The sequence below is a fragment of the Odontesthes bonariensis genome, chromosome 8 (assembly GCF_027942865.1).
Source record: "Odontesthes bonariensis isolate fOdoBon6 chromosome 8, fOdoBon6.hap1, whole genome shotgun sequence".
NCBI lineage: Eukaryota > Metazoa > Chordata > Actinopteri > Atheriniformes > Atherinopsidae > Odontesthes > Odontesthes bonariensis.
The window spans coordinates 19923285-19940826 of record NC_134513.1 but is presented as its reverse complement, the minus strand read 5'-3'; the positions used below and the strand labels follow the sequence as shown (position 1 = coordinate 19940826).

Sequence of the window (17542 nt, the reverse complement as noted above, 5' to 3'; positions counted from 1 at the left end):
CCTTGCTCCAACATGCTTGATTCAAATTAAATGGGTCAACTTTTCGGCTCTTTAAGCTCCGCGGAAGGCTGATGACGACACAGTCATTTGAACCAGGTGCGCTGGGAGCAGGGAAACATGTAAAACATGCGGGGCAGTGTGCCTTGAGGACCAGGGTTGGGGAAACACTGATCTACAGAAAAGTCACACAGTCTAATAATTGGTGGGACCACCTTTAGCTTTAAGCTAATGCAGTGTTGCAGCATAACTGGGCTGAGCTTCGACCTGACCAACTGAAGCCCCCCTCAGGCTTGTACTATAGACATAAAGGTGTGAAGGGTGCAGCACTTCACTCTCTCTCCTTCTTACTTCGATCTCTACATTTCATTACTAAACATTGCTGTGGGTTCTACTTTGATTTGCTTTGATCTGATTCACCAAACCATTTAACTGATCTCTGATTACCATCATTCAAAATTTTCTTCTGACCACATTTCTTCCAGCAGAATGGTGGTTCACCACAGTTCTTAAGTCAGTTTTAGCATTTTCAGCAATCTCCTTAGTTGCTTTGTTTGGTCGATGCAGACTATAGATATACTACAGTATCTATAGACACGATCATCTACAGATACAGACGTACTAAAAGTTTATTTATATATAATATGTGTGTGTTATGTGATTAGAATGTTTAGCCCTGATACAGACTGCAATAGAGCTCTTGGTTTTTAAATAAGATCAAGTTAGACAATTGTGTTTGAATATTATAGTCAATCTGCCGGCTGTCTCTGATCACATGAGAGGAGGATGACTTCACATCTGACTGTTGGTATAGAATCAGATTTGCACAGCGGTTACAGTGTCAGTGGGGTTAAGGACAACTCGGTTGATAGTCACACTAAACGTGCTTGTAGACGGGTGAAGCACGTGTTGAATTGGACTTTGCGTTCTGAGCATGCTCGAGATTTTTTTTCCCCGGGTCGTGACCCGGAAGTCGAAGGAGACGATATTACTGTTGTTGTCGCCGCCGTCGGAAAGAAACAAACGACGCGATGGAGAATGCGCCGTTGTGCGTCGCGTTTGTGCAATAAGCAGCTCATCACAGACGAAATGTAGAGGGACGTAGCTTCATCTTGCCCTTCGTTCGCCAGCTTTCTCAAATGCCTGAGTTTGTTGTTGTTGTTGGTGGTGGTGGAGAAGCGGGCAACTGGAAGTGGCTCTATTAGCGATATTTGAAATGGTAAAAGGGCCACCTATCGTACCTCCTATCGCATATCGTATGACATGCTTTGTGCCAATGATTCCATTTATTCACCGCCATATATACTTGGATAATTGCCCTTGCTGAAACAAGGAGCATAATCCAACTATAGCTATAATGGAATTAATCTCATCATGTAGACCCACTCACAGCAGTCAGCAGGGAGCCTTAGCACTACAGTCTTGTCAGGCAGTGGTTGTGCTTGAGTTTGAGTGGTTATCCACCATGTAGGAGGTAGGTGGTTTGATCCCCATCCCATCTGTGGGCTAAAGTGTTCTTGTGGGATAAACTGATGTGCCCCTAAAATGCTCAACTATGTGTTTGTGTATGATTTAAAAAAAAATAATAATAATAATTGTTCTGAAATAATTAGACTGTGGAATGGGTGCAGAGCTAATCTAGATGTACCCAAGATTAAGGATCTTGTATTAACTACAAAATAATCATGCCATGTCTTTTTAGAAAATAGCTTTTTAATAAACCATACAAAGGCCCTGAATCAGGCTCAGTAGTTCTTACATGACACATTGATTTTCATTGCACTGATGTCTCCGACAGATTGTGTCACACACAGACCTCTTCTGCACTACAGCTGTCAGACTGAGTTGAGACAAACTCATTCAGCTGTCAGTATCACGATAAGCGTCTTCTATTCACGGTGAATTGAACGTTTACCAAAACTTATTTGGGGAAACTAGGCTTGAGATGGCATAAAGCAACGGGTTAAGTTAACGTTTTAGTGGTTTGAGTGGAGATGTGTTGTTACGCTGTTGTGTAAAACGCCGGCACCCTGCCAGAGAAAAAAAAGCTACGTGGTCACGGGCCATCCCAACGTTTGTGTCTTCAAAAATGTGAAAAAGATGCGGTGTATAATCCTAGTTTTCTTTCTTTTTTTTTTTTTTTTTGTTCATTTAGGTTTTTATGGTGTCCTCTAAAAGATCTACATTGAATTTAGCGGCACAGTGACAATGAAGTTATTCCGTTCTCGACATTTTCCTTGCTGCTTACCTTGGACATCATACATTGAAGATTTAGCGAACCAGTAAATTGGTGTTTTGTCATTACTTTCAAACAAAGCAAAGAACAGATGAGGGACGCCCTGAGCAAAGTGAGGAGGAACTACATCTGACCCCTGCTCATCTGATGCACTGTGTCCCGTATTCACTTGCACAGGAGCTCGCAGCAGACAGTCGTACCGACACATGCTGTGCCTTTAGTTGTTTATTACAAATGGTACAATGGTACAATATTAAAGTGTTCTAAAGTATGACTGTAGACATGTGTCTCACACTGCATTACATTAACCAGTAAAACAGCACGTGCTGCTCCAGCTTAGATACAGAGTTGTGACTGAACAGTCTCTGATGGCACTCTATAATAAATGCCCCCCCAGCCTCATACTTCTGACACTTATTTTTAGGTTTCTTTCACGGGAGGGGGGCTTGGAGAAAGAAATCCACTTTAAAGAACGCCGTTGAACTCTCGTTTTCAGCCGGTGGTAGTTTCTCTCGTTTTCAATGAACATACTTTCTTTTGAAGCCAGCATTTTAGTTTGTATTTAGATTTCCAAATTGTATGCACTCCATTGTTTAATAGCTTCTTGTACACAGTTCACTTTCCATCGCTCTGTTTGATCAAACCGCGACCAATTACTGCCCTTAAAAAAAAAAAATAAAACCCGTTTTCAACCATTTTTTTCTGTTACTTGTCTCTTCCTTGAGAGAAGAGTCTGTATTTTCCACGTATTTACACTCCAGTTCATTCAATCACTCTGCATCCTGTGAGCACAGACATTTCTGCCTGGCGTCTGTGTCCTCGAAGGTGACCTTCTTGTTTCTCCTGGGGTCAATCCACGAGTTATGAATGACCACATTTTTGGGCGCGGGCTCGGCTTCGACGACAGACACCACCCTCTTCTTCATCTTGCTCTTTAGAACTTTTTGGAACTTTTGTCTGGTGAAGGCGTAGAGGAGTGGATGAAAGATGGTGGTTCCATATGCCATCACCAGGAAGCCCAAGCGCAGGCGAACAGTCAGGTCGCTGGGTCCAGTGCTCAGGATGATGGTGTTTAACACAGTTATTGGAGTCCAGCAAAGAAGGAAAGTGGAGATGATCAGAAGAGACATCCTGAAGACTCGTTTCTGCCTCTCCCTTCTCTCCCGATGGCGCTTCACTGCTCGTCTTAGTGCAATTATGACCGATACTGATGCCCGCATACCTAAAGGTGCACTTCCGCCTACCCTGACCCCTGTGCTGCTCTGTGAAGCGTCCGTTGACTCTGCTTGTGTCGCAGTGCTCAAAGAGATGGTGTTTTTGCTTTTTTGCTTCCTTTTCGGTAAGTTGTGTTGAAAGCGTGTTCCAATGCGAATGTTAAGTGCCTGAAGGATCTTGTAGTAAGTCACCAGCATTACCACGGCTGTGAAAAAGAATATAGGTATCTGCGCCAACAGGTGATAGTACAAACCTGGCTCTGTATAATATTCATTTGTCTGAGCCACTGCGGTTTGGTTCAAAAGATCTGATCCAGAGCTGACGAAGAAGCCTACTTCCATGAACGGAACCAAGAAACTGAAAAAGGATAAAGTCCAAATGGATCCCAGCAGAGCCACAGCTCGGCTCGTCGTTAGCACGCGGTTTGCTGGCCGTACAGAGATGTCATAACGGTCCACAGTGATGGCCAAGACATTAGCAGCAGTAGCCACACTTGCAAAGGAGACGCACGCCTCGTGGAAGCAGCAGATCATGGCTGTGTCGGCCTCCAGAGGAAGTAGCACCACCACAGTTGTCAGCGGGATGCAGCACACGCACACCTGGAGACAGACAGGAATTCAGGTCATGTCCCACATACAGTACATTTACTTAATCTTATGTGTGACAGTTTAGGACCAGCGGCAATGAGGGAATGCATCCACAACCCTCAATAAGTATCGAGATTTTTGCCAGTGAAGAAGAAAAGTCAGATGGTCCCTATTTTATTTATTTTTTATTTTATTTTATTTTTTTATTGACTTAATGCTAGGGCTGGGCAAGTTAACTCTTTATTATCGCGTTAACTCGTTAATTATTTAACGCCGATAAATATTTTATTGCGCATTAACGCAGGTTTCATTTATTTATTTAATTTTTTTTAAATTAAAAAAAATATATAAAATTTCAATTTAAATTAAAAAAAAATTTGGCAGAGAGGGGGGGAACGACACGCAGCACAGGGCCATCCGATGTGGAACTCGAACCGGGGCCAGCTGCAGCGAGGACTATAGGCTCTTGTAAATGGGGCGCCTACTCAACCCACTATGCCACGGACCACCCCTGTTTTATTATTGTACAAGTCTGTTGCTCACAGGCTTTTATTTTGTAAAAGTCTGTTGCTGTCTGCTGCGGAACCGGAAAAGAAAGTAATCGGCGGATCCACCAAAGCTGGAGAAGGATACGAAACTTGTACTCGGCCATTTTCAGTTTTAAAGTTCTTCCAGACGGCGGAGTCCACAGAACCAAAGTCGCCTATAAACACTGCCAAGTTGAATTGTCTTCTCAGCGTAGTAGTTCCAGTCTAAAATATCACTTAAAGGCAAAACACACAACTGATAGCAGCAAGTCATTCAAGGAAACAGACAGTGGAGCGAGGCTTCTACATAAAAACTACATAAAGATGCTGATGTTAAAAGTGTGTTTGCACAACAAATGTTATGGCACTTTCATTCATATGGCAGCACATTTAAAATTAAAATAAATGCTAAAGGCTATACACTACTTTTGAATTCATTCTTGGATTTTGCGTACAAATGCGATTAATCGTGATTAATCAGGGAAATCATGTGATTAATTAGATTAAAAATTTTAATCGTTGCCCAGCCGTACTTAATGCACATTGTTACTCATCACTGCAGATTTTGTAAGCTTTGTAATCACCTCTGAGACTCGTTAGGACTTCTAGTTGTTGAGTGTAAACCGTTTCAAAGTGTTTAATGATGTGTTGCCAGTATGAAATGAAAGTCCTGAGAGGCCATTTGTTTAGCAGCACAAGTCGATATTAGCTAAAAGAAAACAGACTCACCAACACATCCACCACATGCAGGTTCATGGTGATGATATTGGAGACGGAGCTGATGAGGTTCTGTTTCATACAATATAGGACCAGAACAGTGAGGTTCGAGCTCAGGCCCAACACCATCTCCAAAACCAGGAAGCCTGTCAGAGAAACCTTCCAACAGAAGGAACATGGTGGAATTGATGCCCTTCACTGCGACACAGTAGAAAGTGTCATGTCATACCTTTTTTTTTTTTTAATTTGTCATTTCGACTGTTAGGAAATCTCATGCTCCCAAGGGAGAAAGCTAACTGTAAAAGAGACTGTAGGTATACCTGGAAGCTGACTGGGTAAATGGCCTCAAAGTGGGCCGTGTCACGGTCATAGAGGTCGGGTGTGTCGAGCACCGTCATGTTGCTCATGTTGGCGATAGAGATCAGCATCGCGGACGTGTGCATTATCCTGATGGCAGGAAGAGGCCTGGAGAGTAGTGAACAGAAGAGAAACATTCATCAGTTTTTACAGTCTGAGGTTTATTTAACAGTCACCAGATCGGTGATCTTGTTGCTGATTACGCTTTAGATTTTAGTTCACGCAGGGCTGCAAAAGCAGTGAGGACGAGGTTAGGACTGTGAGTCACGGTAAAGCTTGCAGTAGCTTGTTGGGGTGCTAGCTTTTCTGACTTGTTAAAGTGTGCTTTTTTTTTTTTTTTTCTTAGGATGAAACTCACAGAAATGTTCAGTTAGTAGTTTTACTAGATGACAATTTGTTTTGTTTTCTAAAGAATCTGAAGCGTGATGCCAGCATTAATTGGAGATTCTGTGACACACCAAGACTACTCTGATCTCTGGATAACGTGTTCTACCCAAATTTGCAGTCTGAAGGGAAGATTTTTCAAGATTTTAATGCATCAGGGGCGGTCTGTGGCGTAGTGGGTACAGCAGGCGCCCCATGTACAAGAGGCGACAGTCCTCGGTTCGAGCTCCGCATCGGATGGCTCTTTGCTGCATGTTGTTCCCCCTCTCTCTGCCCCCTGCTTCCTGTCTCTCTACACTGTCCTATCTAAAAAAAAATTAAATGCTTCGACAGGACTTGCTTCTCAGAATCAGGTTTTTGGAGCTGAGCCTGAATAAAACCGATGCAAGGATACTACCGCGCATTGTTTATGGACTCCGGCTCTGTTAGGGTTTCGACTGAAGAAATGAGGAGTATCACATAGTTTTATATCAGACTCACCACTCTCTGCCATCAGTGTCCTCTCCCGCTCAGCAGCAATCAAAGAACCCACAAAGCCTGCCTTGCCGGAGCATGTCAAATTATCCCACGGTGGAGTGACTTGAAAAGGTCAGCCTTTACTTTTTCCACTTGATTCTCAGCATTCTTTCTGTGAACTGTGGACAACCTGACGGGCTGCGAAGCCTCTTCGCTGACCTGCAGTTTTGGGGATGATGGATCTACTCGGGCAAAGGGAAAAGTCTGTTTGTGAAGCACGGAGGCAGCGCACACCCACCCTCACTGGGGGGCATGTGGTTTGCAACATCAGTGCGGTGCACTGAGATCAATAGTTTCTTTCACGCAAAGCTCTGGCTGGTCATTGTTCGTTGTGCTTGAACTGTTTGTCTCCAGTGTCATCCCGGTCTGAAAATGATGATGCCAGTGCCAGAACAATCCTGCTCTCTCCACCAGTCCCTACTGTCCAAGTATGAGATGTCTTATCACTCTGGAGAAATAACGGTCCTGATATAGTCCACAGCAGCTTCTGCCAGACCACAGTGTGTTTACAATTTCATATTCGGAGAAAAAGGCGGGGTTTGAGTTGCACCTATGTCTTGCAGAGTCCTTAGGTACCACTCTGAGACCGAGCTCTTCACTCCTGGACGTGCACAGCTCTCATGGAAGTGATTGTTGCAAAAAAATGGTGTCATGTCCCTCTGCTGTCATCATCACCATCCCACTTTGTTCTTCCTCTGTTACCTGCAAGGAAAAAAAATGTGCAGGATGAAAGATTTCACTGAAATTGTGTGAAAGAACAAAGTGGGTCACCTAGAAATGGATGTTTCTTTTCCTGCGGTCTGCATGCTGCACCACATGTCCACCATCCATACAACTCTCTCATCATCCCCTGACACAGAGCTCTTTTCTGTGCTAATTAGATGCCCGGCCCTGAGTGTTTGCCATCTAGTTCCTGTGAGCAGAGTGTCTGTTTAATCAGTCGTCTTTAATGGTTGTTGTCATATGTTGTTCAGCAAATGAGCACTGGTTCCTGTGAACTGCCAACTAAGAGGATGCAGTTTTAAGCTTACTTATTGTCACCGCCACTGTCCAAATAAGTCACTTCAGCTGTCTGTGGAGGAGTTATTGTTTGAACTTGAGCAGATGGGGTGGTCAGATACTGAGTGCTGCCACTGAATATAACGCTGGGTTGATAATGAGGTTGACTCATTCTTCGATAACTCCGTAATTCAGAATCATTCCATTTACACAAAGTTTTCTTGTGTCTATGGATGATATTTTTAGGGTAAAACATTTTTTTCTTTCAGGTAAATTCTGTTTGTTAGATAGAAAAATATAATTTTTTTTATTGGGTATTCACATTTGCCATTGGCTGTACATATTGTGCCACGTATGAAGATACAAGTAGCTGTGAAATGATTTGAACATTTCTTCGCGTCCTTGTCCTCTGACTCAATTCCAGCCAAGTGAAACACTGTGACAATAATCCCAGCAGGGATTCAGTGTTGTTTAGCTCTCAGTTTTCTTGGCACAAAGTTTCCATTTTAAGGAACGAGACACCCCAGAGAGGAATCAACACCAGCTTAGATGTGGCACATGGTGTGAACGCGTTGATCCACTATCACTTAGGCAGTTATTGCATCGCTCAGTGGGTTGATTTTCTCGGGTTATGCCTGTCTTGGAAAGAATGACGATAATCTGATTTAGCATCCTATTGCCTAAATATCAGGGATGCTGTGTAAAAGTGAATGAAAAAGGGTTTCTTTGTTCATCTGTTGTTTATGTACATGTTTTTGACTAAGCATCAGTATCTTTGCATGCTTGAAATTAGATTTATCTTGTTGTCTTATTACTTATTAGTGCCTTTATTTTTAAGTCGATTTTGTGTGACTCTTATGCTATTTTCAGAGGTCTGTAAGCGAGGTGTGCCGTCGCTGTGCCGATGCTGCCAGGAGATCTTTGAACTCAATGAGACATTTCCTATTTAAAAAAAAAAAAATCTGAATAATACTGAATATTACTAATGAGGCGGAACCAATCGCAGTGCTGCGTTAAAGCTCAAAATGGTGACTCCAGAGAGAGAGATGCCTGCATCAGAGCCCAAAAAAAAGGTGTTTTTTTTCGAGCTCATTTATGCCACTGATGAAATAATAACGATTGTTAGAAAAAAGGCCGAATATCAGATCAGATAATCTCTAATCTAAGAGGATATTCGTTCAGCCTTTCGTGTGCGGTTCAGTGTGTCAGAGTTTTAGGTGTTTTTCGATTCATCAGAGATTTTTGTGTCGTACCATTTGAAATGGCCCACTCCTTGTAGGATTATATGGCATGTTTTCAATAACACTGATGCTCACGTGGTTACTTTCCACTCGTGCTGTGGTGATGGAGCATGCGAGTCAGTTTTACAGCTGTTACACAGGAAGGGGCAGCTTTGTGATGGTAAAACGTTGAGCTTGAGTCTCGGACATGCTGACGATGTTGACCTACTGTTACTTTAACTACACCAAATGTGGACCTAAACCTCATGAGCCAACCACATCTAATCTGCTGGGACTCTTCCAGCTCTCAACATGCCTACCATTCCCTGGCCAATGGCCCCGACTGTAGTTCCATGAAGTAATATTTCTACTGGGCCACCAGATCTCCAGATTAGTATTTCAAGCAGTTGATTAACCAGTTGCTCAGAGAAAAACTGAAAATGACTCCTCCGCTGTTTCAGCATTGCTTTCTTTCTGCTGCGTGTTTGTTTTAGAGGATTCTCTGGTTCTCTGCTGGCAGATTGAACGAACATTTCCAAATGTATCTTAAAAAAAATTGATCAGGTAAATCGACTGAAACAAGCTGCAGTTTTAAGACTGGTTGCTATTTATGTACGGAGTAAAAACTTTATCAGAGCTCTGACTCACTTCCCGAGGACATATTCGCGCTCATAAATTGAATTCTCTGTCATTACAACACTGTAGCCCTTTGTGGTCTTAATCTGTTTTTCTAGTAGATTTTAATGTACGGTAAATCCATTTGACTGCGCACTTTGTGTTTGCTGTGTTTTATGTGCTCCGAATGAGCTCATTTTGCGGACATTTGAGCCTCAGTCTGATCAGTCTGCCATCGTACGAGCTGTCCCACAACAGAGGAGCCCATCTCTTAAAGGTGAACCGAACTCAGCGTTCTAACCTCGCTCTCTGATAGCCACTGTTTTTGACTAATTATTCTCCACTCAAAAATTATCACTACTGGAAGAACGTGACTCACAGGCTCATCAACGTGTCAGCGTGCTCGGTGCTTTAAAAAAAACAAAAACCTAAATATGTTGATTTCACAGTGCCCTTTCTCATTACCAAGCACACCAGCAGCAGTGTTAGTGGGATTGTGCCGTGCGTTAGTTTACCTCTGCAGATTGAGACAATTCCTCAATGATCCTGGGGTCTCTCTGAGTGATTTTTCCTGCTAGAAGAGCTTCGTACTCTCCGTCTCCAAAGGTAGCATAGTGGCCGCAGGTGATGATGAAACTGAGTGGCTGAGATGTAGGTTACCAGTCCATCGATGAAGGGTCATGTAGCACATTGCTGGATCCTTTCAGAGGTTGAAATTATCTGACAGAAAGCATTCAGCTACGAAAGCAAGAGTGAGACTGCTGCTCTGCCTCCCCATCTCTTCTCCCTGCTCTGCTTATCTCTCTGTATCTGCCTCCAGTAGCCCTTCCTACTCATCCATCGCTCCCTCCCCCTGCAACACCCCGCTCAGACACTGCTCTCTCCTTCTGGTTATTCCTTTACACCTCTGCGATTGACTAATTGGCCTTACAAAGCAGATTTGATGCTCTGCTTGTACCCCCATGTGATATTTCTTTATTCTCTAGTTCTTTACCTCTACCTAACCCTTTAATGCTGCCCAGAGTAAGTGAACAAAACTCTGTGTTCAGCATGCAGGGACAACACAAACCCTTTAGCGTCTTCGTCATTGCTTGTTTCACCGTTCCCTAACCCATTTCCCCGATAAGTTTATTTGCCCTGGTTAAGGAGCTCAGTTAGAAAATGGTGTCCATGACAATACTGATGACAGCGTCTCTTCTGTCAGGACTTTGGCCACTCCTCCACTGTTTGTGTTTGCATAGCACCTGCCGGATGGTACACACTCGATTGTCTCAATCTGGCTACCATTTGAGCAGTTGTAGAGATGCGCTCATTCCCTACTGAGTGTATATGGACGGAAGCTGAGAAGAAAATAATTAGGTCTTCTTGGCATTGGCATGGCAACACCAGAAAGGGCAAATCCAGCTCGATAGATAAGAATTCAGATCAGAGACGGTCTGTTGTCTTCCAGGACTGTTTTCTCATTAGCGGTGGAAGACTCTGGCTACTGTATCTTACATTTTTATCTCTTTACGAAAGGGTCTAGCTCAAGTTTTACAATGATGGCTTCCCCTTCTGCTTCTTTAGAGACATGCAAATGAGGCCTGTTATCCCCTGATTAGGGCTGGGAATTGACAGTCAATTCCAAACAGAAATAGATTGGGGGGGTACACACATTCTTAGACAGGTTCTTGAACAGAACTACTCAGGTTGAAGGATCCTCCAATAGATAGGCTGCCGTTCAATGAACATTTTCACTTTTATTGTCTAGAAAAAAATATAATTTTTTACTTCTAAACATTTCTTCAATTTTGGAATCTCAAGGATTGGAATGGGAATTGATCATATTCAAACAACTCCCGACCCTTGTTTTAGGCAGAGAGCAGTTATGGCGAGAAAACATGAGAGCGACAAATGACTCGGGCTGTGTTCGAAACCGCATACTTCTCCTACTACTCATACTGACTTTTTTCCCGAATGCCTGTTTTCAAAACAAAAGCACCAATTGTATCGTAATGGCTTTCCCTATGATAAAAGGCAAAAGGTGTTTTATTTTGTGAAAATAACCGGAAGTGTGTTGCTCAGTGCGGCTAGCTTTTGTAGCGCCGAATTCATCGGAACAAATTTGTAAATAGCCGGTATTTTGGCAGGTTTTCAACACGTTGGGGATCTAAACGACTACTTTCTCGCCTGAAAAGGTTTTAATTGTTGCTAAAGTTTACAGAGTTTATAGCTTAAGCGAAATCAGCTTCAGGCCGGCTGATTTCGGCTCGGGCAGGAGCGAAATGCATTGTGGGTAAACGCTCTGCATACTGTCTGATCGATGAGTAGGCAGTATGGAAGTATGTAGTATGCGGTTTCGAACACAGCCATGGACAGGATTGGACTTATTTCCTGAGAAAAGGTGACAACACAAGTGAGCAAGCACAGCAGAAAACATCCACTCATTTTTAATGAATGAAATAATACGGCAGCTGTTGTGTCGTTCTCAGCAGCAATGTTGAAACAGACGCACGTGTGTAAGCAAAATGTGTGTTTCTGAAAGAGCAGCTTCAGTGAGGTGAAGCAGTCGAAAGCTTCGCTGCAACTCGAGCGAGACTCTGCTAACACGGTTGATTCTTTAATGAGATGAGGGGCAGTAACCGTCACCATCCAACCAATACTTGCCGGAATTTTCTCCCTTCGCGCGTTTGTGTGTGTGTGCACAGAAACAATCCTTAATGTCATTTATCTGAGAAAAAAAATGTAATTACCTGAAAATCCACAGTGACTCACAGATGGCCTCCAGTTAAATTCGATCATACTGTTGCCATCGACACTGAGGATCATGAAAACTTCATCAGACGTCATGTTTCACTTGTCTTATCAGTCATTGTCGTCCGTGAACATAATCCTCTTGTCCAAAATTAGCCACACACAGTACCTTTTTGTTACATTTGCATCAGTGGAGCGCTGATCTTTTCACGTGCACAAAACGCACCAACGCAGGAGAGCTGGCTTTGTGACATCAGGAGGACTTGTGCCACGCAGTGTGGCCATTGTGTTCTGAGAGGCTGAAGTTGTTGCAACCTGCATAATTCACATTGTTGAAAAATTGAAACGGAGACCAAATCACTTCTACTAAGACTCACCCCCGCCCCGCTCAAAATGCCTAGTTTTTCCTCTGAATTGATGTCTCATAAAACTGTTTCAACAACTTTTCAAGCACACGTTTCAACAATTTCAAATGGCACGTCAAAGCCCCAAATCAGAAAACATGTGGAAATATAGAGCTATGGAAATATTACATTTTTTTATTTTTATTTTTTTTAAGAATTTTGTTGATATCAATTGCAGGATGTCGAAATCTGTTCAGTCTACTCGCACATTGCATTGACTGTCCCGGAAACATGGTGAGCAGAAACTCTCTATGGCAGAAAAACACCACAACAGAATTCAAACGAACAGGAATTATCCCTAAACTGTGAATATTCATACCTTTTTTTAAAGAGACTTTTTCAAACTGGTCCATTCAAGTGTCTTCCGCAGGTTACACACTGTAATCTGAGTCCACTCCATTAGCTCTATTTACTGCTCCTCTAGCTGCAGCTAGAGCTTTTAGTTACAGTGCTCTAGCTCTTTGACATCTGTCACAACCGTTGTTGTAGTCAAAAACAGAGCTCCATTAATCGCTCGGGTTAACTTTGGTTCATTTCCGTGTGTGTGTGCTGTGTGTGTCTGCTCTGTTTGCAGCACTTGGCTCCTGTACAGTTTGTCATTTGTGTTTTGGATGGGATTTGCTGTGAGGTAGATTGGATGTATTTTGAGTGCAATGTTTTATAATTAGAAATTCTGCATTTGACTTGTGCTTCAAGCGGCTAATCCTGCTAGCAGTCTGTATCAGACAACTGGTGACCTGCCAAAACATTAGGAGGTCCGCCTGTCCTTTTAAATCTTTGTTCTCGGAATGTGGTTAGCTACACATAGACCTCTATCATTGATTGGATCTCAGGATGTATTGTTCCTAGGAAGCCCACTTCCAAACGGAATGTACCATACAAATTGTTTGGAACTAATAGCAGTTACTTCTTTAAAGAAGCTGTTAATGAAAGCCATGTCACATTCTTCTTCAAAGCTGAAACCGCTTCCTGCAGAGCTGCCTGCTTTATGTTCAAGTACAGCTCCTTTTTAATATGCGCACGTCAATGGGCCTTCGTTGAGTCATTCAGTTTCTTTTTCTGTCTTGTTGGATAGAATTACATTCCTCACATCTTGAACAACAAATTTGTTTCAGGTATAGGGGAATCGTCCAGTTATAACCACTCTGCTTCTTCGATTGGATTTTCTTCATTTCAGCTCAATAAATTCAACAACTGTTGAAAAAAAATTTTTTTATTTCTTTTTTTTTAATTGTTTATCAGGAGAAGTTCCTCTTATAGCTCGACAGTCTATATTTGCCATTGTAATGACACTGAAGTGCCACAGCCAAAGCTGCGTGGGGCACTAACACAGAAATAAACAGATAAAAACTGAATAAAAAGAATAGTAAACACGCAAGTTGCTCAGCTTATGTCGAAGAAAAGTTAATGGTAAGATGATAAATTAATGGCACATATTAGGGCAGCGTGTATATTGCAAATAGATTATGAGCCATTTTATAAATGAATCCATCTGCTGCACTTAGGCACCTGCAGATAGCCACTTTTTTTTTTTCTTTGGGTGGCTTTTATGCCTTTGATGGATAGGACAGTTAAGAGAGACAGGAAGTAGGGGGCTGAGAGAGGGGGAACGACATGCAGCAAAGGGCCGTCCGATGCGGGACTCGAACCGGGGCCAGCTGCAGCGAGGACTATAGCCTCTTGTACATGGGGCACCTGCTCAACCCACTACGCCACGGACCACCCCAATGGCCACTTTTTTAACGCAGACAGACAGACTTGCAGTCCTCCAAAAAACTAACAACACATAGGCTCTAGAGATGACGGGTTAATCGAATCGTAATTGGTGGTTATTTGATTTGAACCAGCTAAAGCCAGTAGGGGCCGACAACAACTGATTTCACACCAAAGGGAACAAAGTGTCATAAATAGCAAAGACTCATGGGTGAAAAGCTCAGACAACAGCTGAGCTGGACAATCTTCATTGTGTGACACTTAGTTTCACTCCATCACTAAACAGATCTTTGTCCACTTTAACTTTGGTCTGTTCCACAGCAGGGCAAAGCTAAAGGACCAACAACAGCACCAACACAACCAAGAGCAGCCCACAGCTCAGATTGTTCCGCATATTCATGAAACCGCTGCCAAGTAGCAGAAGGCTAACAGAGGGTAGAAGGCCAAGCAGGTGGTGCTCAGGATGGAGGTGGTCATGGATGATCTGCCTTGTTCTGGAGAGACTATCAGAGCTGGTGATGTCATCCAGAAAGGGCCATGCCTTGGAATTTGATGGTGGGAACCCTCTCAGGATGGTCTCTGTTGATGTAGAGAGGGGCTTGGTCAGTTTTCTTGCTCCTGACATCAGTGACCACCTCTATTTTTTTTAATTTTTGGTTTTAGGAAAAGAAGTTGTTTCAGACGCACTACTCTACAAGACACAAATACCTTGTCTCTGTGTCGTATATGTGGTTGATGATCATGCTGGTGGGATGGGTGGGAGTGGGACAACAGTAATGGGTGTAGATGGCATACAGGAGAGGGCTCAGCACAGAGTCAAAGGTAGATGGTGTTGAGCATGAGGAGCTGTGGGCACTGGTACTAACAATCTGGGGGAGGGACTGTTTGTCTTTAATCCAGGCACAGTTGGCAGGGGGAGTCCAATACAGCAGCTTGTCCTCAAGGAAGTCAGGGATAGTGATATTGAAAACTGAGCATCAGGTTTGTTACTGTTGCTGGGTAAAGCTGCCCTTTGTACAAAGCTGGTAAACAACTATATCTTTATGGTATTGTTTAAATCCAATGTCAGGATTATCCAAACAGTGATTACAACTAAGTTTGTGTTCTCTAGCTTAGTTTACAAGTAGCTCATACAGATGAACATCTGCCAAGTCAAGGTTTAGACTGCCCCCTGCTGGATTGCAATCCAAAATACTTAAGACACAACGAGCTGTAGCTTTTGAATCCAGACACGTCGTTCTAATTGGAATTCTGAAAGTTTTTCATTTCTGGGACAATAAGTCAAATTCCACTTAAAGTGGCGACCTACAGCCGGCTCCTTTTGGATTGTGGACAAAGACCAACAGTCTCACAGTACAAGTTGGATGTCAATGTTCCCAACTACAGTTGTCACGCCTTAATTTACAGGACCAAATCCATATGTAGTAATGTAAAGTGAATGAAGAAAAGGGTTTATAATCTGCCTTTTGACAAAGAGTTCTAAAAAAGTGTAAAAAAGTCTCCCTGTGGTTCAAATTGGCCCAGGTTTGTGGTAAGTTGATTCTAAGTTGAAACATATAGCCAAATGTTTTATATGTTGACAAAGTACCAACATGCAACACAAATATTTCTAAACCTGGATAAACTGGCATTGATGTGGCAGCCATTACATCCGACATGTCATAATGTCACTTGGATGAGTGACCCCCCCCCCCCCCCCCCCCCCAGCTCAACCTGCTCCCATCCATCCATTGTCAGCCACATCAAGTGGTGGTGGTGGGTTGGGATATACACTGTGATAAATTCTAAAGATGAAACACATGTTTGTGATTGGGACATCCGATTATTTGTAATATTGATCTCAATGTGTTTCCTCCAGTTTGTAAAGGAGAGCTACTCTGTGCAAGGGCGCAACTTACCCCCCGAGAATTACCACATAGTATTCAATGGCCTGTGTTGTCTCCTTTTAGTGTGTGTGTGTGTGTGTGTGAGGGCTATGTGCATGGCACCTCAGGCCATATCTAAACAAGCCAATCGGTGCCGGGCTCAGCTGCTCCATCCTGGTGTCTGCCAAGGTTTGTACTTGGGCTGAGGCTTTGAGCAGATTCCCCCGTTCACTCTGCTTCAGCCCTCCACCTGCCTGATAATACTCTCTGAGTGGAAGAGCAAACAATCCGCAGCTCTATACAAATAGTAAATCTGAAATGCTTTGAAAATATCCCCGCTCCCCACTCCTTTCTGGGGGAAAAAAAAGGAAAGATCTCAATAGTTGGGGAAATTACAGTTAAAAGTATATGTCAGACTGAAAGAATAAAGCCCATTAGAGAAACTATGAGATGTTTTTACACAATTTCTGTCACCCCACGGACATTTTTCAGCCTTAATTTGCACAGCAGGCTAGTTGAGGAACTGTGGAAAATAATTGTTATGATGTGAAAGGAGCTTGTTAAAATCCACCTTGTTTCATGGTGGGAGCACTGAGTCAGTTCAGTAAAACTATAATAGATATCGAATCCAGACAGAATCCCATCATGGCTGCTGGATTTCTTGTTCGACGTTCAATAAGGTTGGACAGGTCGCGCTGCACTGTGTTACAGAATTTCAAGTTGGATGTTGATTTGTTGGTGGTCACACTACAGATGGTGGAGCCTTATGCCACATTCAGCTGCATTCAGATAGTGGAGTTCTGCTGCTGTACATGTTCCACCAGTCGCACATTTTTTCAACTTAATAAGAAAGAAATTGCATGGTCGGTGGTATTGGAGTGGTGGCCTGAGTTTACTCATACCTGCTGGTGAAATGAAGCACATGACCGGACTTCTTCCAGTTCCAGGTCCAGCGTGTAGGACGTAGTGCTAACTAGCCGCACAATTTACAAAGTATAACCAACTGAACTCCCCCCACATGAGCCCCAAACTAAAATGGCTGTGAGAAACACAATCGGTGCGAACCGCACCGCTTGAAAGATACCGCTTGGTTTGATTATAGGAAAACACAATCAGTGATATCTGCAGCCCTTTTTACATGGGTCAAAACACCCAGCAGGCGCCACTCACATCTGTCTTTTAGGGCAAAGTGAAGGTGTTTAATCAGCATTTAGTCGTGGGTTTTAATGAGCTCCGGTTCAGCGCTGATGTGAACATACACTGATTTTTTTTTTTATTATTATTTATTTATTTTTTTAATGAGGATTCTCTGATCAGGGCTTCGAGAGTGGGCACAGCTCAGCTTTTTCTTTACAGACACATTTGCACACCTTCAACGTGGAAACTTACAGCAACAACTCGCAGACAAAAAGAGGAGAGATTTACCATCGACAAGACAGCTGGCAGCTCCCTTTCAG

At 43.0% G+C, this 17542-nt stretch overlaps 2 protein-coding genes across 3 annotated transcripts in view; one reads left to right on the top strand and one right to left on the bottom strand.

Annotated features, from left to right (window-relative positions):
* The window catches only part of cog5 (component of oligomeric golgi complex 5), a 63480-nt gene that overhangs the window by 10700 nt on the left and 35238 nt on the right, over nucleotides 1-17542 (top strand). The window lies entirely within an intron of this gene.
* On the bottom strand, nucleotides 1691-10171 carry LOC142385465 (G-protein coupled receptor 22-like). 2 transcript variants are annotated; one of them, XM_075472039.1, is made up of 5 exons: nucleotides 9886-10171; nucleotides 6501-7238; nucleotides 5600-5744; nucleotides 5292-5438; nucleotides 1691-4047 (listed from the first exon to the last, which is right to left on the bottom strand). In XM_075472039.1, the coding sequence occupies exons 3-5, from the start codon at nucleotides 5720-5722 to the stop codon at nucleotides 3004-3006; spliced, it is 1314 nt and encodes a 437-aa protein (XP_075328154.1). In that variant the 5' UTR covers nucleotides 5723-5744; nucleotides 6501-7238; nucleotides 9886-10171; the 3' UTR covers nucleotides 1691-3003. The 2 variants fall into 2 exon arrangements, with proteins under 2 accessions (XP_075328154.1, XP_075328155.1); XM_075472040.1 differs by lacking the exons at nucleotides 6501-7238; nucleotides 9886-10171 and having other exon boundaries at nucleotides 5292-5477; nucleotides 5600-5691.